Source organism: Aspergillus thermomutatus, assembly GCF_002237265.1.
Source record: "Aspergillus thermomutatus strain HMR AF 39 chromosome Unknown NODE_206, whole genome shotgun sequence".
Lineage (NCBI taxonomy): Eukaryota > Fungi > Ascomycota > Eurotiomycetes > Eurotiales > Aspergillaceae > Aspergillus > Aspergillus thermomutatus.
In genome coordinates this window covers 13,851-35,775 of record NW_020798255.1, presented here as the reverse complement: position 1 = coordinate 35,775, position 21,925 = coordinate 13,851, and the positions used below count along the sequence as shown (strand labels likewise).

The 21,925-nt window shown below is 49.9% G+C and overlaps 8 protein-coding genes across 8 annotated transcripts; 4 read left to right on the top strand and 4 right to left on the bottom strand.

Annotated features, from left to right (window-relative positions):
- Window positions 1–143: 143 nt before the first annotated feature.
- Window positions 144–1,739, bottom strand: CDV56_104470 (MFS transporter; the record flags this gene model as incomplete). The annotated part of the gene is made up of 2 exons (XM_026758089.1): window positions 144–1,366; window positions 1,433–1,739. 2 exons carry the CDS (start codon window positions 1,737–1,739, stop codon window positions 144–146), a joined length of 1,530 nt encoding a protein of 509 aa, XP_026611786.1.
- A 3,366-nt stretch (window positions 1,740–5,105) lies between these two features.
- Window positions 5,106–6,713, bottom strand: CDV56_103976 (uncharacterized protein; the record flags this gene model as incomplete). The annotated part of the gene is made up of 1 exon (XM_026757595.1): window positions 5,106–6,713. The coding sequence occupies one exon, from the start codon at window positions 6,711–6,713 to the stop codon at window positions 5,106–5,108; it is 1,608 nt and encodes a 535-aa protein (XP_026611785.1).
- A 1,302-nt stretch (window positions 6,714–8,015) lies between these two features.
- sip5 (Sip5p) lies at window positions 8,016–10,511 on the top strand (the record flags this gene model as incomplete). The annotated part of the gene is made up of 2 exons (XM_026757212.1): window positions 8,016–8,402; window positions 8,457–10,511. The coding sequence occupies 2 exons, from the start codon at window positions 8,016–8,018 to the stop codon at window positions 10,509–10,511; spliced, it is 2,442 nt and encodes an 813-aa protein (XP_026611784.1).
- A 1,881-nt stretch (window positions 10,512–12,392) lies between these two features.
- Window positions 12,393–13,193, top strand: CDV56_103310 (uncharacterized protein; the record flags this gene model as incomplete). The annotated part of the gene is made up of 1 exon (XM_026756929.1): window positions 12,393–13,193. The coding sequence occupies one exon, from the start codon at window positions 12,393–12,395 to the stop codon at window positions 13,191–13,193; it is 801 nt and encodes a 266-aa protein (XP_026611783.1).
- A 337-nt stretch (window positions 13,194–13,530) lies between these two features.
- CDV56_103129 (putative G-patch domain protein) lies at window positions 13,531–14,725 on the bottom strand (the record flags this gene model as incomplete). Its single annotated transcript, XM_026756748.1, has 2 exons — window positions 13,531–14,520; window positions 14,597–14,725. 2 exons carry the CDS (start codon window positions 14,723–14,725, stop codon window positions 13,531–13,533), a joined length of 1,119 nt encoding a protein of 372 aa, XP_026611782.1.
- Window positions 14,726–15,663: 938 nt separating this feature from the next.
- CDV56_102824 (putative triacylglycerol lipase) lies at window positions 15,664–17,398 on the top strand (the record flags this gene model as incomplete). Its single annotated transcript, XM_026756443.1, has 3 exons — window positions 15,664–15,888; window positions 15,964–16,302; window positions 16,361–17,398. 3 exons carry the CDS (start codon window positions 15,664–15,666, stop codon window positions 17,396–17,398), a joined length of 1,602 nt encoding a protein of 533 aa, XP_026611781.1.
- Window positions 17,399–17,618: 220 nt separating this feature from the next.
- Window positions 17,619–20,420, bottom strand: CDV56_102433 (snoRNA-binding rRNA-processing protein NOP14; the record flags this gene model as incomplete). Its single annotated transcript, XM_026756052.1, has 2 exons — window positions 17,619–20,072; window positions 20,133–20,420. The coding sequence occupies 2 exons, from the start codon at window positions 20,418–20,420 to the stop codon at window positions 17,619–17,621; spliced, it is 2,742 nt and encodes a 913-aa protein (XP_026611780.1).
- A 164-nt stretch (window positions 20,421–20,584) lies between these two features.
- CDV56_102252 (uncharacterized protein) lies at window positions 20,585–21,833 on the top strand (the record flags this gene model as incomplete). The annotated part of the gene is made up of 5 exons (XM_026755871.1): window positions 20,585–20,666; window positions 20,721–20,840; window positions 20,893–20,953; window positions 21,010–21,146; window positions 21,208–21,833. 5 exons carry the CDS (start codon window positions 20,585–20,587, stop codon window positions 21,831–21,833), a joined length of 1,026 nt encoding a protein of 341 aa, XP_026611779.1.
- Between the last annotated feature and the right edge of the window lie 92 nt (window positions 21,834–21,925).

The window sequence follows — 21,925 nt, the reverse complement described above, 5'->3', positions numbered from 1 at the left end:
TTTGAGATGTGAATCCATCGAAAAACAGAAATCCTTATCTAGTCATCCGTGATACCGTACACCAAAACGCCATGTGGTCGCTAATATGATCGCCTGAAAAAAGCCCTCTAAACCTGGTATCACTTATAAATAACGCTTTTAATCTATGTCCAGAACGAATGACGGCGGGATTGGGACGTATCCACACCGTCTAAATTAGCATCAGTGTCGGTTACTATGATATGGATGGTCTCTTTTTGAGATCGAGACTCCTCTGGGACATAATGGCAGGGCATAGCCGACCGAATCGTGGCGGAGGTATGCTTCTTGCGCTCAATGAAACACAGCTGCACAGCACCCACAACAGCAACCAAAGTGCTTCCCCACCATGCGATAGCAGTGAAATTCATTTCGGCACCGGTGCTGTACAGGAATCCAGCAATAGGGGGAGCAATAGTCCTAGCGACGGCACCAGCAGAAGCAGCTAGACCATTGATCTTTCCCATGACCGATTCCGAAGGGCTTGCCTGCTTAATGAGAATCAGCAGCACAGGGTAGTCGATTATCGAAAGTATGTTGCGAATGATGAGGCATGAATAAATGCCGAAGATGACGGAGTTTTGAGGTAGAAACATGAGGAATGGAACGATGAAGTAGGCGACAGGATGCAACACAGTCACCACCACAAATAGTCTCCAGACCCCCAGTAACTGAGCCAGAACGGGAAAAATGCAACTCTGAATAATGAGCGCGATGATACCATCGGAAGACATAATCAGGCCGACTGTTCGTGTAGAAAGGCCAAGTCCGCCAGGGAAACTAAGCGACGAGTTACTGTGGCCTGAAACGTTCCTGCCATTTTTGTCCTGCAAGAAAATGGGCAAGAGATGATCGTACGTCATTGAGTGATAAGTGAATATGGATAAGGCGATGATGAGCGAGACAACTCGCCATGTGAAAACGGTTTGTTTTTGCGTCTTGAATTTTGAACCATCGGCATTCACAAACCAATCTTCATCTGCCTGCAAGCGAACTTGGTTGAAGGTACCATATGATTCCGCGCGTAGATCTACACCTGCATTGGCTGTCGCTCCTGCAGTGGCCAGAAGAGGACTTTCGGCAGACGTATGATCGACGTCTCCGGAAGCATTCTGACGTTGCAGATCGGGATGGGTCTCGTGCAAGAATAGCCAGCTGCCAACTATGCTGAAAAGGAGCAGGAGGGAGCAGACCAGATTCGGCAACAGGTAGGGAAATCTGCCGAAAAGGCCGTCGGCGGAGAAAAGAGATGGATAGCTTTCGGCGGGCCTGGCAAGCAAACCTCCAATCGCGGGACCGATAATAGTTCCAATTGACCAGACAAATGGCATCACGGCGTAGGCTCGAGCTATAAGAGTCACGGTGAGCTATAGCTCCTCCTCGAATTGTAGGGCATCTTCAAACTTTCACTTACGTTCATGTTCCGGTCGTTTGACTAGTTCCCCAACCATTGTCTGGATGACTCCGATATTCCCGTTTAGAAGACCACCAAGAGCGCGACCTAAGAGCGCCACCCAGAAATTTGGGGCGAATCCCACGAGAAGAAGGGATAGCATGGTGCCGAAGCAACCGGACAGAAGAACCGGTTTGCGACCGATACGGTCCGAAAGGCCTCCCCAGAACATGCCGGTGAGGGCTTCGGCAAGAGAAAAGGCGGAGATGAGGATCCCGGCATAGAAGGAAGCATCTGTGCTATCTGCTACTCGAAAATCCTTGACCATAACCCATGAGTATGGGAATATGGAGGTCAAAGCGATGGGCTCTGCGACACGGCATATTGCTGTGGTACAAGAAGGTAAGTATGTGGTGTGATAGATGGCAGGTGAATTACATACCGAGCAGGAATAGCTGAGTAGTAGGAAATGCATCGTTCGAGGTAGTTTGTCTTTCCTGGCGTGTCAATACCATGATCTCCAGAAAATTCTTAAATTCTTACGGCAAGCCCCCCAACACTATGGCGAGTCTCCCAGGTGATGTTGCTCTTTTTTAATGTCGGAATCTAGAATTCCCAGCCGCAGCAATTATGGTATGCCTTACGGCTTCGCAGTTGTTGATGGGCTGATTTTCCTCGTTTTCGCTCTCTTTGCTTTTTCTTGTAGAGCCGAATCTAGTAAGGCGCCGAAGTTCAGACTTGTGAGATGAGGGAACTATGTGAAAAGAGGATCCTTCATTGAACTTGGGGTGGAGGATGGTCGGAAGAGGAAGAGAAAAAGTTGAAAGCGGGGGATGACGGCAGCCACCCACTGATATGAAGGGGGAAACCTCCGATCGGAGGGGAAAATACTGGAACCACAATCAGGATTCTTGTGCGTGGATTTCATTCCTGTTTCTAGAGATATATTCCGAAGCAGATAAAATAGCTCTTTCAACCACCAATAATGCAGTCTTACAAGGACAAGGGTAAGGCTCTATTGCCCCATAGAACATGTGCGCAGGCTTGCCAGACATCTACATCACCCCTTGATAAAGATACGATGCTAGAGAATGGATTTGCCTTCCTTTTTTGCTCAGTTGAAAATACTTTCCCATGGACCCAGTCAAGCACATCTGCCTCCAAAAACCAGGTTGATCTAGCACAACATGACGACTGCTCAACTGTCTTCTGACCTACGGAGATACCGTATAGAGGTGGCAATCAGCTTTGTCAGCAGATTGTCAACCATGATATGTGGAATTTCAGGTTACATACATGGTGCCAAAAATTGAAGATCCGAAGGCCATATGACAGTTGAGGACTTAATTCTATAGAATAGTAGCAAGATTAACATGAAGTCCACCTCATTACTCCGTAGATTACACCTTATGCAACCTAGCTCGTCGGGGCGTATGTCACCAACCAGCACTAATGTCACACTAGCACCCTTGTGCATTAGTCTACAGCTTATGACAGACCGGCTTTTTGTTAGCGGCTGTTTTTCTAGAGGTTTCTGCTTCAATAGCCAATCAGACTGAACTTGCAGAATGCTCCATGGTACCTCAGGTAGTCTATCATAACCACCTATGTACAGACACCTAGTACTTCACTCACCGCATGTCGCCTTTCTTGAGAGTGAGCTGATATGGAGGAGCTCTAAGGGGCTATCTTTGATGTCCATGAGGGGGTTTCATATGGGAAGCAATCCGTCATGTCGCTATAGCCCAACAGCCCCAGCTGTTGTCTTACATTTTGAGATATAGAGATGTCTACAGTCTGCCTTTCAACCTCTCTCTTCCATGTTTCTTCAGCAATTACAGAGATACACAACTGCTTCATGATAGAGCTTTTAGCTCTATGATTCACATGATCCACAGCAGCTTCAGTCCCAAAAGCTGTTCGAGACGTAATGAAATAGGAAGATCCTGGCTTTATTACTTGAATCCTCCATATGGACTACTGTCATCCGTCTAACTAGCACATACGACCATAGGGTGTGGAGAACAGGGCTTCCCGTCCGCTCAGCCGTACTTAAGCCACACGCCGGCCGGTTAGTAGTTGGGTGGGTGACCACCAGCGAATCCCGGCTGTTGTATGTTTTTACATTTTACTGGCCCTGACTTTCAGTGTGCCATTGCAGTTGAGAGTGACTTAAGATCCCTGAATCCGTGCCTGAAGTGACATATAAGGTAGGCCAAGTCCATCGACTTGAATACGGTATTGAAATTGGCTTAGTACCACTTGTGGCCCGACTCAGCTGCGACCTGACTGGTCGGGAGGGATGCAGGCAGCTCGGCGGGTGTCGACCATTTTCTCCTACCTTCCGATTTTTCCTTCTTCTGCGGTGTCAATATTATTAGCAGCAACTTGGTTACCTCCGACTATTAGAATACTACCATTCAGGGTTCATATTCAGGAAGATAAAGCCGATCTTCATAGTAGCTATGCTAGTGAGAAATTTGTCAGCAGATCCAAATCAATAATAGGTCTTGTAGGTCATATATTTCGTCAGTGAGCACATAAGCAACCCTAAGCCTCTGTAATTGAAGCGCACTGCGCAAGGCGTGAAAGAATGCCGGAATACACCGTAGCAGAATGGATTTTTTTATAGAGGGTATCGCGAAACCAAGCCAAGTAATAAAGTATCAGAACTGATGTATCAATCAACCGACAATCATCCTGGTATGGGTTGCTAACGTTCAGCGTTCTCAGAAACTGGAATGTACGATCGTCTTTCTCTTGCTGCCTGAACATATCAAGTTAGTCCACTTTTCTGAAGAAGCCTCGTCCCTGACCACCCCATACCTCGAGCCACTTTTCTACCCAGGGCTTGCAAGCCGCCCAGGTCAGGAGACCGCTGGTAGCGATGATGAAGATGAAGACTATGGCCTCGTCCTTCCTGGAATCCCTCTCTGATTACCACAAGGTCAGCCGATATCGCTCCAGAAAATATGGGCTAGCCTGTGTCAAGATTACACGGCCACACGGTGGAGGGCTATGCCATACGGAAACAGGTTGTGAAGACATCATCTTCCTTGGCGCCTTTGCACATCGGTAGATTATAATCCAGGCAGAACTTGCGATTGCAATCATTACAGCTCAGAGCGCGATATTTGTTGACTCTTTTCTCGTGAGACGTAGCATTGTCGTCGCGAAGGTCAAAGGAATTAAGAGGCGGTGTCGATTCGGGATTCGGAGAGTCCAGGGGTATAATCGTGCTATTTGTAAAGCACGTACATTTGCAGAATGATGCTGGTGCTAGTCATCAAATAAGGGATTGTCAGTCGACAGCCACGAATGTCAGATAGCGATGTGAGGGTCGAACTCACTGGAAGCTAATGTAAAGGTTGTACAGGACAGAAACGCTAAGACAATGAAGAGGAGATAGAGATTGTTAATCCGGAGTGACATGACGCAAATATAACTTCTGAAAAGGAAGATAAATATCTTCTTCAGTTGAGCAGCGATTATTTCTGTGTAGCACTCATTTCTGGTGTGCCATTACGAAGTACACAGTCACACTGCGATGATAGCTTTCCCGGAGTCTTCGTGTCATGTGACTTATCTTATCTACTCCTCCATGCTTTGAGATCTGTCAGAATATGTACACATCTCGATTATTCTATCCACCTAAATATATGATCGCACATCGTCAGCGCCATAAACCATCTGATCAGGATTTCCCCTTCATTCCCTTTCTGCGGTTCTCCCGTTGTCTTTGTTCCTTGGCAGCATCGCGCCGACGCTTCTTCCAGGCACGGTTATTATCTCCCCGATTCTCCCAAAACCATTTGGTAAATTCAGATTCCTCCTTCGACGCCATCTTAGTCTCAGACCTAGCAATGGGAGTGTCTGTGTATCCCTCAGTCATATCCATGGCATCAGGATCATCGTTCGTCCAATCGAATGTTCGATTGATCAAGGCTGTGTCTGGTGTTGGAGCAGCACTTCTTAATCCCCGACTAAGTAAATCCTTCTTTGTGAAGGGCGTCTGCGGCTCCTTATTCTGCTCTTCCTCTTCTTCAGATTCGATCTCCTCCTGTCCGAAGAAGCTGAATTGGGCGCTAGTTTCTGGGGCGGGTAGGCTATTTGAAGATTCGAGAGCAGGCCGCTTGAAAAGGGCTTCTAAGGGGTGCACATCCTTGGAATCCGTTCCATGAGTCGTTTGCACAGAGGGCGCAGCACCATCAGGTACTAGCTTAGGCACGTCAGCGTTCGCATGTGAAGACATCCCTTCCTTTGCCGGCAATGTATATAATTGTTGCTGTTCGTCTTGGCTGGAAGGCGCTCTTGATTCAGAAGATGCAGATGACATGCTGTCCTCGCTTTCTGAATCCGCGCTGCTGTCATCAGATGACGTCGTCCCACTAGAGGATGTCCAATCCTCTGACTCGTCTGCCGAGTCAATTCCGTCATCCTTGGTTTTCTCAACATCCGTCTTCTGCGCCGTCGGAGGAGCTTTCACCGACTTTCGCTTCTCTTTAGCCCCTGCGACTTGCCCCGGCCGGTATTGGTCTTTCCTCACACGGTCACTAACCGTCTCCTTGAGGTTTCCTGCATTGTCTATCCAACCTTTGCCTTCCTCAAACGTAGATGTAGGTGCTGCTCCATCTCCTTCCGACCGTAAGAAGCTCGGGTGGGTGATAGTTGTGGCGAACTCATGGACAACAGATTCCTGTGAAGATTTCTTTTTCTTCTTGGCTTGCTTTTCCTGCTTCTCATCGGGAGACGCAGATCGGTTCTTGGGTATCTTGGTTCGGAAGAGGCACTCTGACTTCTCAGTATACTTGGATTTTGCTTGGGTCTTTGCCTTTTTTCCATCCTTTCCTTTCTTCATCTTTTCATCCTTACGTCTCTCTTTCTTGGCATTGGTCGACTCCGTCCACCCTCTCTTCACTTGACGGCCGGACGGAAGCTCGTATCCATCGAGAATGTTATCATGGGCCTTGCGTTTTTTGGATCCTTTGTCGGACGGAGGCTTCGTGGTGGACGTAACAGTGTCGGCTTCATCTTCCACTTTCTGTCTTTTCGGTGACCGTGCAGTCTCGACTCTAAACTTTTTTCCTTTCAGAATCGAACCATTAAGTTTTTTTTTGATCTTATCGGCTTCCATCGTCGGTAGTGTCACGTAGCCGTAATTGTTCTCGGGAAATGTGGGAATGCTATGGAAAGAGATATCCGTTGCGGACGGTCGGACTGAAGATGGTAATACAGAGGGCAAGAGATCCGGAGTGAAAGGAGTGATGTGTAGGCGCGTGGTATCTGATGCCGTGGTAGTCATTTGCTGTATCGAGAAAATCCAGTGTTTCTTTGTATGACCGATGATTTAAAGCAAATACTGCGAATTTCAAGAAAGGTGCATCTGCATGAATCATGCAAGCGAGGGTCTCTGAAATGAAGACGACAGAGACAGAATCAATGACATTGAACGAGCTCTTCTAGAACATTGAATGCAAATAATGCAAGCCGCAAAGTAGCTGAGCAGACAAAAAAATAACGTTCTTGGCATTAGGATTTTCGGCCGCCAGATCCATAGCGCAGATGTGGCGCAGCAAGTCAGCTCACTAGCCACATATGATATCTCCTGCCAAGGCTGGGTAGATGCGCATGATTATGTATTCGAAGAGGTAACTCTGACATCGGATCCGAGGATTATTGTTGAGCAAGAGAGAAAGTCCGAGAGACTAGTACATACTTCAGTAGCCTCAAAAGACCGAACTCTGGAGTATTGAACCTTTGTACCTTGCTTCCTATCCAAAAGTGCTTTCTATGGGAAGTACGGAGTAGAGAGGTACATGTGTCCACATTGATCGCAACCCCACTTTCAGCGATCTAAGGCCTTTAAAGGTCTAGCCGGTGTAGCCACAGCCTCTTTGAAGTAATCGATGACTGCATGATACCTGTCATATTACCAAATTTACACACTGAATGCGCCTTTTGAGCTAGTATTGTCGGTACGCATGATGTATGGGCTATTACCTTGCCATTATTAGGTATTGAACTCAAAAGTCATCGATCTCACCTTACCTTACCTTAGCACTCTGTAGTATCGAACTTAACTACTATCTTGGGAGTCCATCCTCCCTCTCCAAATCTCTTGTCTCTTTCCCCAGTCTCATCCTGCTCTTTGAAAGCTCACGCTGTCAGTGTCATCGAGTGTTTCTCTTACTGTTGCTTTCGATACTTCTCTCTGTTCCTGACTTTGATACGGGATCTCCAACTTCTCTCACCCTTACTTCTTCACCTCCCTGATCCGGCGTATTCCATCTTCCCGCGGCTAACTCAAAGCCCGCATTCTGATCTCATCGCCGCACTGAGTAGCCACCTCTGTCGCTCACATGGCCACATCGGGTTTATTATCACCACATCATTTGCATCCCCGCTCTAGGATCTGAAACCTCCATCCTTCCGTGCTTCATCTTGCTAGGTCTCTTCTTCGATCCATTTGATAATTTTCCTATTCGCCTATAATTGGCCCCGTCGAATCCAAACCGCCTTTTAAGTGCGAGTTGGCCGCCGTTCATCCCGAACCATCCTGACCAGCCCGTTCTGTATATAACCCACCCTCTTGTTTAGGGCAAGGATGGGTAATTCGCAAACTAAAGAATCCCGTCCATCTCTCAGTTCTTCCAATCGCCGAAGCCATCAATGGGGTTCCTCTAGCAGTCATGGGAGATCGCCATATAGCGACCGGCATCATGCGGAAGGTTCCAGGTCTCGAGGCAGTAGACCGGACCTATCTATTCTCGGTATCGGCGGGAGCTCCGAGAGGGATGTGGCCACTCTTGAGCATCGGAGAGAGACAAAACAGGAGCGAGAAGCTCGTCGGCTGGAAAAGGAGCGGGCAGCTCGGACCAAAGAACGAGAGCGTAGCATGAAGGAAGAGCATGTCGACGGGGGGTATTTAGTTACGCAAGGTGTTTACGTGGGCACTGAGGATTTCAATAAAGCAGTGACTCGGCAACTGATGGTAACTACTTTTCCCCCTTGCCTACTCCTGACCTAAACTGATATCGTTGCTTAGATCGAGCGGAGACTCGCACCGTTTTGGAGAGGACTGAACGATTTCTCGGAATCGTGGACTGAGCATCAATTGATGGCAGCAGCGCGTGGCCTGCCAATACCGCCACCAGATGAGATTCCCCCAGAGCTGGAATATAAGAACCCGCCGAAAATGACCGAAGATGGGAAAGAGTCCAGCATTCAACACCTGATGGTGCCAATTACGTCAAGATCACAATCCTACGGGTCGGAAGCCTCGCAATCATCCACCCCAGCGCATTCTCTGCCATCGCCCGTCTCTCCCATAGCGTCCGGTACTTCGAGCTCACCGTTGTTTCGAAGCCGGGCGAAAACCTTGGCATCACTCACCACATCCAAGCTTGGTTCTCAGATCGAATCGACCCCTAAGGAGATACATCTACCTAAAGACCCATTTGTCAATGGACAGCCAATAGAAGCCTATCTTTACAAAGATGCGACCGAATGTCCGATTTGCTTCTTATACTATCCCCCTTATCTTAACCGCACGAGATGCTGCGACCAGCCGATCTGTTCGGAATGCTTCGTTCAAATTAAGCGGCCTGATCCACATCCGCCAGAACATGGAGAAGCGGAACCCAATGCCGCCACCACCGCGGAGGGTGACCGTCAGGACAATCAAGACTGCCAACTAGTATCTGAGCCTGCTTCATGTCCATTTTGCGTACAACCCGAATTTGGAGTCACATACACTCCTCCACCTTTCCGTAGAGGGCTCGTTTACGCAACAGATCCTACACTTCGCCCCAACTTTGCTTCACCAGTGTCCTCGACGTCGTCTTTAGCTTCGGCCAATGCGCCTCCAGTGATGGGCCGCCGGCGTGCTACCTCGCTGTCTGCCAATGACCCTACGGTCATCACGACCGACAGAGTTCGTCCTGATTGGGCTCAAAAACTAGCGAATGCCCGGGCTCACGCTGCGCGAAGATCCGCCGCGGCGACGGCTCTGCACACCGCTGCATATTTGATGAATTCTAATGCATCGGGCAATGAAAGCAGGAATTTCAGTCTTGGACGGAGAGGCGTGATGCGGAGAAATGGTCCATCGGAGACTCCGAGTGCCTCGAGCCGCTCGGGCTCCCCAGCTCTACAGGCACTCGCATTTTTGACCGAGAGGCGTGCACCGGGACATGAGACAGACTCCGCAGAAGAAGGCGCAGGGAATCTAGCACCGCCGCGTAATAGTTCGAGACGGAACCGTATTGATGATCTCGAAGAGATGATGATGATGGAAGCGATCAGACTGAGCTTGGCTAGCGAGGAAGAGAGGCGCAAAAAGGCCGAGAAAGAGGCTAGGAAAGAAGCAAAGCGGCGAGAGAAGGAAAGCAAAAAGGCAGAGAAGGCCGCGCGCAAGCATGGGTTCTACAGCAACAACGCTAGCAGCTCCGCTTTGGACGTTCCTTCGGATGCCCGACTTGGAAGGGTCACCAGCAGCTCCTCCTCGATAACTGGCGAGGATGCATCTCCAGGCAAGGGTAAGGAAGTGGATCGCGCACCGCCATCTGCTGCCGCTGCTTCCTCGCAGTCAAATGCCGAAACCGCCCCTGATTCTATGACCATCCCTTCGCACCCAAACGTGGTGGAACAGGGATCAAGCGCGCAGTCTTCGATGGCTCAGCCTTCGCCCCGCGAGCCGCCAAAACCATCGCATCTGCGTCACGTGTCCAGTGCATCCTCATCATTCTCATCACTTGTTGAGTCAACGGGAGAAGATCACAGCGGGGCTTACGATGGCAATGCTTCGTCCACCGAGCCACTCTTCAACTTCCGCAGCTTAGCTGCTGTTATTGGGGATGAAGACAAAGGCGATGAAACTGCAGAGCATGTGGAAGACACATCATCGAAACCGAGCGCCGAGGGCTCGGCTTCCAGCACTGCGCCTGTGGCTGATGAGATGCCTAGCCAATCCACTGCGCCTGCAGACCTCATAGCTGTGGGAACTGTCGCAGAGGACCGGGACTGCTTGATGCCCAAGGAACTCGAGACTCGGTCGGTGGAGATTACCAGCGCCACGCGAAATGCCGAGGCAGCAACTTGAGCAAGTGCTAGAAAGGTTCTCCCAAGGACATTTCAGCCTCCCATGCCATTTTCTCATATATGACGAGAAGAGACTCATCTAGGTGCGAGCCATGTCAAACCCGTTCCGGGGTGAGAAGGCAGTCATGGTTGAAGACAATCGCCGACTTACTCCTTGATCTTTTCCTTGTTTACCCATCCGTCTCTCCGCATTTCATTATATTTTCTCGGCGGGTTGGCCTCTTTTATATATATATATATACAGTACAGTAGATCTGTCTTTTCTTTTTTATGTGATTGTGTTCTGTACTAGCGCAGGTGGGCAGCGAGACTGCATCGAGTTTTATGGCCGCGACGGTTTTTGTTTTTGATGGGCCCCAGGGGGATGAAAGAGCTTCAATAGGGTTTGGAAACGAGTCCTTCCCTCCGACAGGGCCAAAGCAGATACTTTACTGTCTTTGAATAGATCATGGAAGTACGATCGTTCAGAGTTATATCTGAGTCAGTAATTTGACCGACCTTCCATACGGAGGACAGTCTCTACCAGTCCAGTCAACTGTTTGCCATAGCCTTGATTCAGAATGAGGCTCAGTCTCTCAGATCATTAGGAATTAATCGTAAAACCGTGCAATGTCATGACGGGATTGATTAGTACTAGTAGTAGGTAGTCCACACTCCCTAATAATAATCACTTAATTAATTTCGGTAGATCAGGGTTTCATGGGTCGATTGTTTCAGATGGCGTTTCACTAATACGTACCATTGATGTGAGGATGTATACATGCTCTGTACGATGATTTCGGAAGCATTATTCTGGCCAGAAAGATCCTTGTCTTGTTCTTATGGATGGCCAGATTATTGCCTGACATTAAAATCACTCTGTAGATACGCTACATAGAAGTACCTGCATTACTACTCGTACTACTGTTGGTGACCTCGAGATCCACAGCCCCCACAGCTCCCCTTTGGACGTAAACAACATGTATTCGACTCTCGAGATTGACAACTGACGGTCATTATTATGATTAAAGAGTTGAAGTTGTCTTTTTGTCATTCCCAATCATACCTAACGACACGACACAGGTCTTCTGGTCTGCCTGATTTCGCGGTTGCCTTGACGGCTTCCTCCTTAGCGCCTTGGTCTGATGTAATCCGTATAATCATAAACTATCTACCTCTCTATTGGAATGATGGATTGAAAGACCCAAAATCCAGCCAGACAGTAGGTACTACCTAGTATCAAAAGATATGATCAATCACATTTGGTATCTGTCACCATTCACCAAAAGTATTGACTAGATAGATCTTCATTTGCCCAAACCCTGCCCTGAAAGCATGCCTTTTCTTTCTCTCTCTTCTACTAACCCAAATCGCAGGCTGAGCACACTAATGGACTCGCAGATTTAGATCACTTTAGCCTTCAGCTCATCCTAATCTCCGGCGTGTCACAACTGACCCTGATTATAGGACCCATTCCGGGTCCGATCGAGCGATGAGTGCCTATTCCCTACCACTAAAAGTCCCTAAGAGTGGGTACGTTCAGTCCATGGTTCTCTGACGAGATACCTTCCCGGATTTCTCAGGACGGAATCCTGCTTGGATGGGCAATAAGAATGATCGCGGAATACCAAGTACGTACCTAGTCGACTCATATGAACACGAATGACACTCCGTACTCACGTTTATCTATGTTTTTGCTTCTTTCTGGAATCTTAAGAAAAAACTAACATCATCAGAGGCTTTGCACTACTAAAGTCTCTGTTTCCTCCAGAATCGGTCTGATTGCATTGACCGAAACTCCCTTCCTGCTCAATTGCGTCAAATCATCCCGAGGATTCTTCAATATCGAAAATATCTCGATCTTGAAATTTCTGGGTGGAAGCAAATCGTCATTTCATACGACATGGCCATTCTGGACAGGGAAAATCGGCCTCGTGGATTGCGAGTTCCGTCGCTTTCCGCCTTCAAATCTAAGAAAGCCGTCGACCACGAGCCAGCTCCAGCTCCCGCTCCTGTCTCTGCTGCTCCCGCGCCTCCAGCTCCCGTTGCGCCTCCTCCTCAGTACCCTGTCCGAACCGACTCAGCCCCCATTCGACCTGCACGACCACAGAATGACAAGGAACTGCCCCCAAATCCACTGCCGTCTTTTCCTCCCGCGTCGGCATCCCTAGGACCGGAGGACATCCACCCAGCATTCAGAAACGAAATCTCAGCTGCACGGAACCACAACTATGCGCGGCCTGCCAGAGCCCACGATGAGCTGCCAGTCCCGATCTCGTCTCAACGGACCCCTTTCAGCGAAAACTCTGTACAACCAGATGCAGGCGATCCGTTAGAAGACTTCATCCCGGATCCCGAGCCCGAGCCCGAGCACGAACCGGAATTGGACAGCGCCAGCGGACCCCTCGACTCTGTGTCGAGTGACGAGAACAATGGGCCTTTTACCCCTCCTGAGATCGAACCGGTCACGGTGCCTCTGAACCGACTGCATTATGCCTGTTTCCAGGAGCATCGGAGCATGATGCCGGCCAACAATGTCTGGTATTCGCTGCCGTGCATGGCCTGCCAGAAATTCGACCGGGAGATGCGCTTCAGGTGTGTCTTCTGTTGCTTGCGCATCTGCGCGGACTGCTATCAGAGCTTACAGAAGGTGCCGAATCGTTCGCTGGCTCAATTGATGGAGACGATGCCTGCAACTTCTTAACGCGCCAGGGATCGGTTGGTGACTCGTACTCTTATTGTCGACATCGGTACGATTGACAATTTCAGGAAATTTTTTTTTTTTTTCAATGCTTCGTTCGATCAGTGACCTGCCTAATGCGATGCTGTACTCTGGATGTGCTATGACGGGAGTTCTGAGTCTGTTTATATACGCCTTTTGATCTGAGCTATAGTGGGTTATGTTTTCTGTTCGTGGGCCATGATACTTCTCAAGGGTATGCTGTACAATTTTCTAAGTTGCTTTGATCTCCGAGAATATAAATTTTGGCCTGTTCCGGCTCTCAATCCTGTTCGAAGAGTCACCAATATATGAACACAGGTCAATCATGATCTTCTTCAGTGAGACCAGGACATCCCTCCATCTCATCAGTCTCGTAGCGATACTTGCACCAAAAACAGTATCGATGTCGCTCACGCAGATATACGACTAACCGGGCCAGCCGTTCACTCGGATCCAGCGCGTTGAACTCATCAAGTTCTGGGTCTTCTTCCTCCAATTCTTGTTCCAGTATTGTAGACGTATCGTGCCCGGAGCCGAGTGCTTCTTTGTCGTCTGGCTCAAGCGTAGGATCGTTGTACCCTGGTAACTGAGGATTCGGAAAGAATGACGAAGGGAGTGAAGTCTGAAGAGCGTGGCGCATTTGCAGGGGTCGCTCCTTCTCCTCACGCTCGCGCACTAAGCCTCTATACAAGACATTAATCTGGGAGGTGGGCTTGACCTTCACCTTGGCGTGTGCGGCGCGCGAGTCACCGGCCAAATCTTCCGATGAGCCCTCATCGCGGGACTGCTCCCTATCCGGGATTGTATCCTCTTTCTCCGTTTGACTCGCCTCTCCAGTTTCCACGTCCCCATCCGCAGCCTCAGCCTCAGCCTCGGCATCTAATCGCTCCGCTACCTTTTGCGCCGCGTGCACTTGCGCTTCCGTCCGTCGCGTCTCGCGCTCTTGCCGAACGCGGTCCCTGTAATCTCCTTCTTCCTGCTTAACCTTCTTGAAAGCCTCTTCCGCCTCTTCCCGGAATTTGCGCTTCTTCTCACTGTCCAAACCAATGCCTCCGCGGCCCTCTTTGAACACGAGATTCAGCGGCTCGGATCGTACACGTTCCTCTTTAGCGTCATGCGAGGGCTCACTATCTCCGTTTGATGTCTGCTGCTTTCCTAGAGTTTGACCGGGTTTGAACCCGAGTTTGGCCATCATTCGGAACCCCTTGTTAGAGGGGTCCAGCGTGCTCTTGGACAGGGCTGCATCTCGACGGGCGGCTTCTTCGGCAGCACGTTCAGCTTTCGAGGGGACTTTGGCGCGAGCTTCTGCCTAGGAAGCATGGGAAGTTAGCTTTAGGTTCCAGCGCTTCTATTGGTTATCGAGTGGGAAACGCGAAGAAACAGACCTCTCGTTGCTTGCGGAGCTTTTTTTGAGCAAATGTCTCCTTCTGCTGCGGCTCCTCGATCACCATCGACATGTAGTCATCCTCCTCCTCTTCTTCTCCTCCGTGTGCGGGGTGTGAGTGAGGGGGCATGGTGATGATTGTGCCGTGCCGACTGTCGGACACCAATAGTAGAGCCGAGGAACAGCCGGAAGTAAGTGACAACTGGATGAGATCGAAGGCTAAATGGAGATTTGTATGCCAAGAGAAAAGGCACAAATGATGATGAGAATTAATCTGTTGAGAGTGGGTTTTTCTTGTTTGCGGGGAGAAAACGACTACCAAAAGGTAGCACTTTCGGTCTCTCTCCACAATTTCCCGCGTGCTGATCTTCATCACTAGTACTTCCTCTCACCCTTCTGCACGACACACTTGTCTCACTTCCCCCACACTCCTGATGAGGTCATGAGTGGATGCAGGATGTCTTCATTGTCCTTGTCAGTCCTTCTCTGGATGAAGAACTCAATCAGATGATCGTTGTGATGCCAGCACAGGAGACGACATCGCAGTATCAACAATTGCATATCTCACTTCATAGAGCACCCATTGCTGACAAGCATCAGCATCAGCTAGATAGCCAAGCATATTCCAATCATTTGGAAAGCGGAATCCACTTTTGTTCGCCGGGCCTTCTTCTAAGCTCTCCAGGACGGAATACCTGAAGAGATGATAGGTTAACATGCTGATCCGCTTCTCTTCCTAGCGGATTTCTACTTCCTGCGAATGGTTGTACTTCGGCTGTAACGCCGATACTGGCTGTCTGTGGCTTAGTCTACCAACATGAACTTACTCAGCGATCCCAGGTGATCACTGACCTCACTTGAAAAGGTGTTGGTTCCGGATTTTCTGCCATGGACTCGTGCCGAAGAAAGCCCGAGGATGTGAGGTCAGAGAATCTGGGGCCAGAGACATTGAAACCTCGGTGCAGAGTATCACTTAAATAGGTTTTGATCACCCGGATTCTCGAAGCATTCTTTCTTGCCATTGTCCATCGTTCATCTTGTGCCAATCGGGTGTGGTGCCGCCAGAAAATGCACCTGAACAATCTTTACGCCTTAGTTCTGCTACTACTTCCTGCTGCATCTGCTCGGAAGACTCTTGTAGATCTCGGGTACACAAAATATCAAGGCCATGAGCTCTCCAATGGGATTGTACAGTGGCTAGGCATGCGTTATGCTGCTCCTCCTGTAGGAAAGTTGCGATTTGCTGCGCCGCAGGATCCATTGCCAACACAGGGTGTTCAAGAAGCAAGCAAGGTAGAGATATCCAGTCATCGATATTCTGTTAAACCTCACGTCGGGAGCGTCCCGTGCTGACGATCTGTGGCTTAGCACGGCCCCGTTTGTATCCCAACTGGAGAATACCCTCTGGGCTCCGGCAAATCCGAAGATTGCCTGTTCATCGATGTGTATGCCCCAAAGAATGCGTCCAATCTCCCTGTGTTCTTTTGGATACAAGGCGGTGGGTTCAACTCGAATTCGAATGCAAACTATAATGGAACCGGTTTGATCGAAACGTCTGGCTCGGAAATTGTCGTGGTTACCTTCAACTACCGAGTTGGGCCTTACGGTTTCTTGGCTGGCAAGGAGGTCCAGAATGGCGGAAGTTTGAATAACGGCCTGAAAGATCAGATCAAGGCTCTCAAATGGGTCCAGAAACATATCAGCAAGGTGAGGCGTCTCCTGCCCTTTCTGCTCCTCAGCTTCTGTGGTTAACTCTTCGTCAAAGTTTGGTGGCAACCCCAATCATGTTGTCCTCGGCGGTGATAGCGCAGGGGCTGCTTCCATCACCCTGCTGCTCTCAGCCCACGGTGGGAGAAACGATGGCCTATTCCACGCTGCTGCTGTAGAGTCACAAAGCTTTGCCACCATGCTTACATTGACTGAGAGCCAGTTTGCTTACAACAGCCTGGTCATCCGCACGGGCTGTGCTAGCGAAAACAACACACTCTCGTGTCTGCGCAATCTGGATACAGCAAGCCTTCAGCGCCAGAATTACAACATCCCACTCCCTGGAGCGCAAGAGGCACCGCTGTACATGTACGGGCCGATTGTCGATGCAGACCTTGTGCCCGACTATACATATCGTCTTTTCCATCAGGGTAAGTTTATCAAGGTACCAGTCATATTCGGCGACGACACGAACGAAGGTACTGTTTTTGTACCGAAAGACGTTGCCAACGTCTCGGAAGCCGACAGGTTCCTTCAAAACCAATTTCCGAAAATCCAGCTTCATCACCTTGCCAAAATCAATGAGCTGTATCTGCAGGGGAACCAGACTCAATCGTTCCCAAACGCTAGTGTTTGGTGGAGACCTGCAAGCAATGCTTATGGAGAGATGCGCTACACCTGTCCTGGTATCGACATGTCAACCGTCTACGAAAATGCTGGTGTCAAGAGCTGGAACTATCACTACGCCGTGGAAGATGAAGCCGCCCAAGCGTCGGGTATTGGTGTGTCCCATACAGTGGAGGTCAACGCCATTTGGGGACCCGAGTACGTGAACGGGGGTGCACCTGACTCTTATACCACCACAAACGCTCCGATCGTCCCGGTCATGCAGGGTTACTGGACAAGCTTCATTAAGACATTCAACCCGAATACTCACCGCTATCCTGGCAGTCCCGAATGGAAGACTTGGGGTGATGGGGGAGGGTACAGCCGTATTTTCATCAAGACGAACGAAACGAAAATGGAAAGTGTCCCGGTTGATCAAAGGCACAGGTGTGGATATCTGACCAGCATTGGGACAGCGCTGGGCCAGTAGGTAGACCCAGATGAGGCACACGAATTCGAGACCTCTGTTTTACGGTAGTATTATGGGGGAAACAAAGGAAGACATTTCTTTTGTGTCGTGTGACAACTGTATATACAATAAAGCCTTGAAGCCTGGTACGCCTTCGACAGTAGTAATCCCAGAGAAACCAAGAATCCCGTAACTACAGACGGCCTGGGTATCAAGGATGTAATGCGCGGAGTAAAAGGCACTACCACTTCCCCTGGCGCTTCCTCTTCTCCCGCTCGTACGCATTCGCCTCTCGTCCCTCCTCGTTCTGGATCTCCGCCACGAGCCGCTTGTACTTCTTCTCGTACTCGGCATCGCGCTCCTTCTTCTCGCGCAACTTCTCGCGCGCAACGAAGTTGGCATCCTTGCGCAGCTCGCGCATGGCACCCTTGCGCTCGCGCTTGAACTCCGCCTTGAGGCGGTTGAGCTCCGCCCGCTCGCGGTTGGGGTCGTAGTGCTTGTCCGGGTTGAAGCTCTCCTCGAACTTGGGGATGGCAGTCTTGATCGCCAGCGGGCGGTGGTTGTGGAGCAGCAATGGCCGGCGGTTTAAACGCGCGCGGGAGAGATGTGCGTCAAGTTTGTCCAGCGTCGACTGCAGATTATCCTGGACGGCGGACGAGAGTTTCCCCTGGAAGGATGTGCTCACGTGGCGGAGCACTTGCTGCGCCGGCTCGAAGATCTCGAAGAATGCCGACTTACCAGCCCACAGGTCGGATGCGGAGTTGAGAAGGGTGACAAATGTGTGAATAAGAGAAAGTTTAAGCTCGTCCTGGGCGGGCTGATCCGACTGTGCGGTGGCGATATCCCAGAATCGGAGCTTTCGAGGGTTAAGCTGTTTAGAGGGGATCAGTCGCAGCGGTTCTTGAGATCCCCTTGTCGGGAAGAGCCCAAGGCTGCTGTTTGGTTCTGTCGGACAGAGATTGCAGAGGGCATTGAGCGCGTAGTTGATGAACTCGGGCATGTACCGCTTCGAAATGGTCTGGTACTGGAGGCACAGGCTGGCGGCGTAGGCACCTGTGGCGTAGTCTCCGAGCGAATTGACGGCACCTTGACCCAGATAGCGAGCAAGACATAAATGGGCAGGCGTAACAATGGCGTGGAAGTGATCCGAAGTTGGGAAGGTGGTCGCAATGCCAGTTAAAATGACAAGATCTCCAGCGCGCAGGTTGAGAGGACGATCTGTCGCCATCTCACGGAGATACCTTCTGTACGCCATGCATACACTTTCCGGGTGGGACTTGGCCAGAGAGTGAACGTGACGTAGGATGGTCTCGAGAATGGTGAAAGGTGGATGCTCGGGTTGCTCAGCCATATAAGCAACATGACGGACAAGGACAGCAGCGAAGCGCCCCAACTTCATCTTGTTGTCTGCGTGCAGACGCGGGTGGTGCAGGGCTCGAATACGCTGGATGACAATAGGAAGGTCATTCATGGGAACATCCTTGATGACTTCAAGGAAAGATTCATGATCTTCGGGACATGGGTAGGTATAGGCCAACCCTTCACTTGTCTTTTGTGCACCATCGGCTGCTGCTGCGGAGTCCCCAGATTTGCTGGTAGGAAGTGTAAGCCCGTTGATAAGCTCATCTTCTTCCTCCTCTTCCTCCTCCGATTCTTCTTCAGACGATCCCTCCTCTCCATCGCTTTCGTCGAATGAGAGACTCACGTCGGACCTCGTCTCAACAAGATCGTCGTCGATAATAAAGTCGTCCTCGTCTTCGACTCCCAGGTCGGGACGTTCATTTGTCTGAGGTGCAGGCTGCTGCAGACCAAATGCCAACGCGTCGTCTGGAATGGATTCATCGTCAGAGTCCTCGCCTCCTGTTTCTCTTTTTCCCTCGTCATCCTCCTCTCCGTCGCTCTCCTCTTCACCACGCATTCTTCTGAGACGCTCTTCCTCAAGAGCCTTGAGTCGTTGCGCTTCCTCTTCGGCCTTCTCTTCAGCTGTCTTAGTACGGTCTGTTGGCTGAGAACGCTTGTCGAACGTCAATTGTTTCAATCGCTGGTCGTATTCTTTATTGGCGTCATTCTCCGAAGCTCCTTTCAGCAAAGCTGCACGCTCTGGGTTCATCGACTCCAGGTCGTCCTTCGCAGGCTCCGGTTTAGATGGTGGCTTCACTCCGCGCAGCATGTCGAAAAGATCAGGAAGACCTTTGTCGAGCTCTTCGCGAAGATCGTCGTCCTCCTCCTTCGCCTTTTGTCGTTCCAGCTTGTAGAATTTCGACTTGGCGATGACCTCCTTCATGACCTCATGTTTCGACTTTTTCCTTTCCGGCTGATCATCTCCATCCTCATCATCAAAGATGAAATCTTCCAGCTCTCCATCATCATCCAGGATTCTTTTCCTTTTCCGCGGCATTTCTGAATCGGATTGGTCCTCCTCCATTCCACCCAGGTCATCTTCAAAATCGTCTTGAGGGACGCCATCGCCGAGGGTTATCGACTGGCCTTTATGCGTGAGTTGGAAATCGTCTTCATCATCTTCTTCCAGGTTGAACATCGACTCCTTGCGCAGCTTCTTCTGACTTTCTCTGGCGAAACGTTCGGCGGCTCTCTCCTCGGGTGTCATGGTCGGATCGTCCTCACCGAAACGGCGATCGACGATACCGCCAATTTTGTTCTTCCTCTCCATTTCCCGGAGAAGCGTTTGGCGTCTCTGTCACAGAAGAAATCTTAGTTACCGGGCAGTCTGCATCTTGAGCCACATTCAACCCACCTTTTCTTCTCCAAGTGACTTTGTCACTCCAGGCCTTGAACGGCCAGCAGCGGTCTTAGAGTTCCCATCTCTAGTAGTCACATCGAACTTGTTTCGCGACGCAACTTTGATTTCGAACGGATTAAATCGATCTCGAATTGCTTGCAGAGCGGAATTTCGCTGCACACGATTCTGAGCGCTGACGCCGGCCTTCGCATTCTGGCGTTTTTGCTTCTTGGACTGCTGCGGAGCTAAAATCCCACTGTCGCGAAGCGACGTCTTCAATTGTTTCAACTGCGAAGGCGGCATGGTGATGTGTTGGTGTGGAAGTAAAAGCCTCCTGCTGCTCCACCGAAATTTTTGGACGATGCATTTTTCAATGATTGCCCGCAAAAAAAGTAGGCTCACCGCTTTCGTCGGGGAAATTCTGCCGCACCGCTTTTGAGATCATCGACTCTCCGCTTTCTCTTCACATGCAGATGCTGTTTGGGAACCTGGATCGCCAAAGCAAGATGGCTTCTCATCTGAGTGATAACTTTCTCTGGTTATGTCTGGGTATATATCATTTATACACCTTTTCGATTCTTGTTTAGAAAGCTAACTTATCAGGCGTATCTCTCTTCTTCGCCGTCCGCGGAATTGCTGCGGATCTCCGCCGAGTGAGTGATTTGACGGAGATCAAGCATGTCGAAAAGGAAGACAAAATAATTAGTGAGGGCACAGAGGACGGTATGCTGGACTTTGCCACGAGAGTCTTTTGAGGGACTAACTTCCATCGCAGCTCTCAAATTAGACACACTTTTAAAGCTGTCCGATAGCACAAGTTACGACCTTCGTGCTGCGTACGCTGCCCCGGTTTTCGTTCATGAAGCATTGACATCAGCTAATGATCGTCTAGGGCACTACGCATCATTGCGGAGCGATCCACGAAAGGCTCGACGCGAGATTTGCTTCTAAAAGACCTGGCAAGCAAAAATAAAGAACGACGAGGCAGAGCGCTAACTGCGCTATACTTCCTACTATCTAACAGAGCGCGTACGATTTCCATCAATGTACACTTAAACTGCTTGCATACTGACTGAGTGGCAATCTGTAGTTTCACGAACCGCTGTCTGTTCTCGCCTGAAAGACCTCTCTACCTACACTGCCCTCGTCGATTGTTTGTGCAATTTCCTTGAGGAACACGGTGAAGAAACCTCTACCACCGATTCGCCTATCCTGCCAAAGACGAGACCGTTGGGCGAAAAGAAAGCACTCAGTATTCTCAACCTGATCCTGCAAGAAAATATCCCTGCTGCGCTGGAAGCCGGTGTGGTCAGTCGTTGGCTTTCTAAATACCCCTTCCCATGTGCTTTGACAAAGCCGTCGCGGAGGCAGGACGTGGTGATACTCATGAAGACTTGGTGGTCTGATGACACGATCATGAGTGCAATATTCAGCACACTATCGTCTCATCCCGACGGTACAAAACAATTAAGAAAGTACGGTTTGATGGGCAGCATGATGGAGGAAAATGACCATGACGATGAAGAAGACAGCGATGTATGGATGATCGATGGCGAGGATACAGCCGGGTCGAGGCGCCTTTCGGGCAGAAGGCTTCGCGGGGGAACCGCAGAAGAACAAGCCGTCAGGAGGCGCAGGAGGGAAGCCATGGTGTTGAGCGACGGAGTCCATCCTTTAAATAATGACGATATCTTTCAAATACCTATCGCAGAATGACTGTGAATGGCTCGCATATACTTGATCTTCCGCTATCCTTCTCGAGAGGCTGTGTGGTATTCTGCCTGATGACTTTCTGCATATTTGCTTGA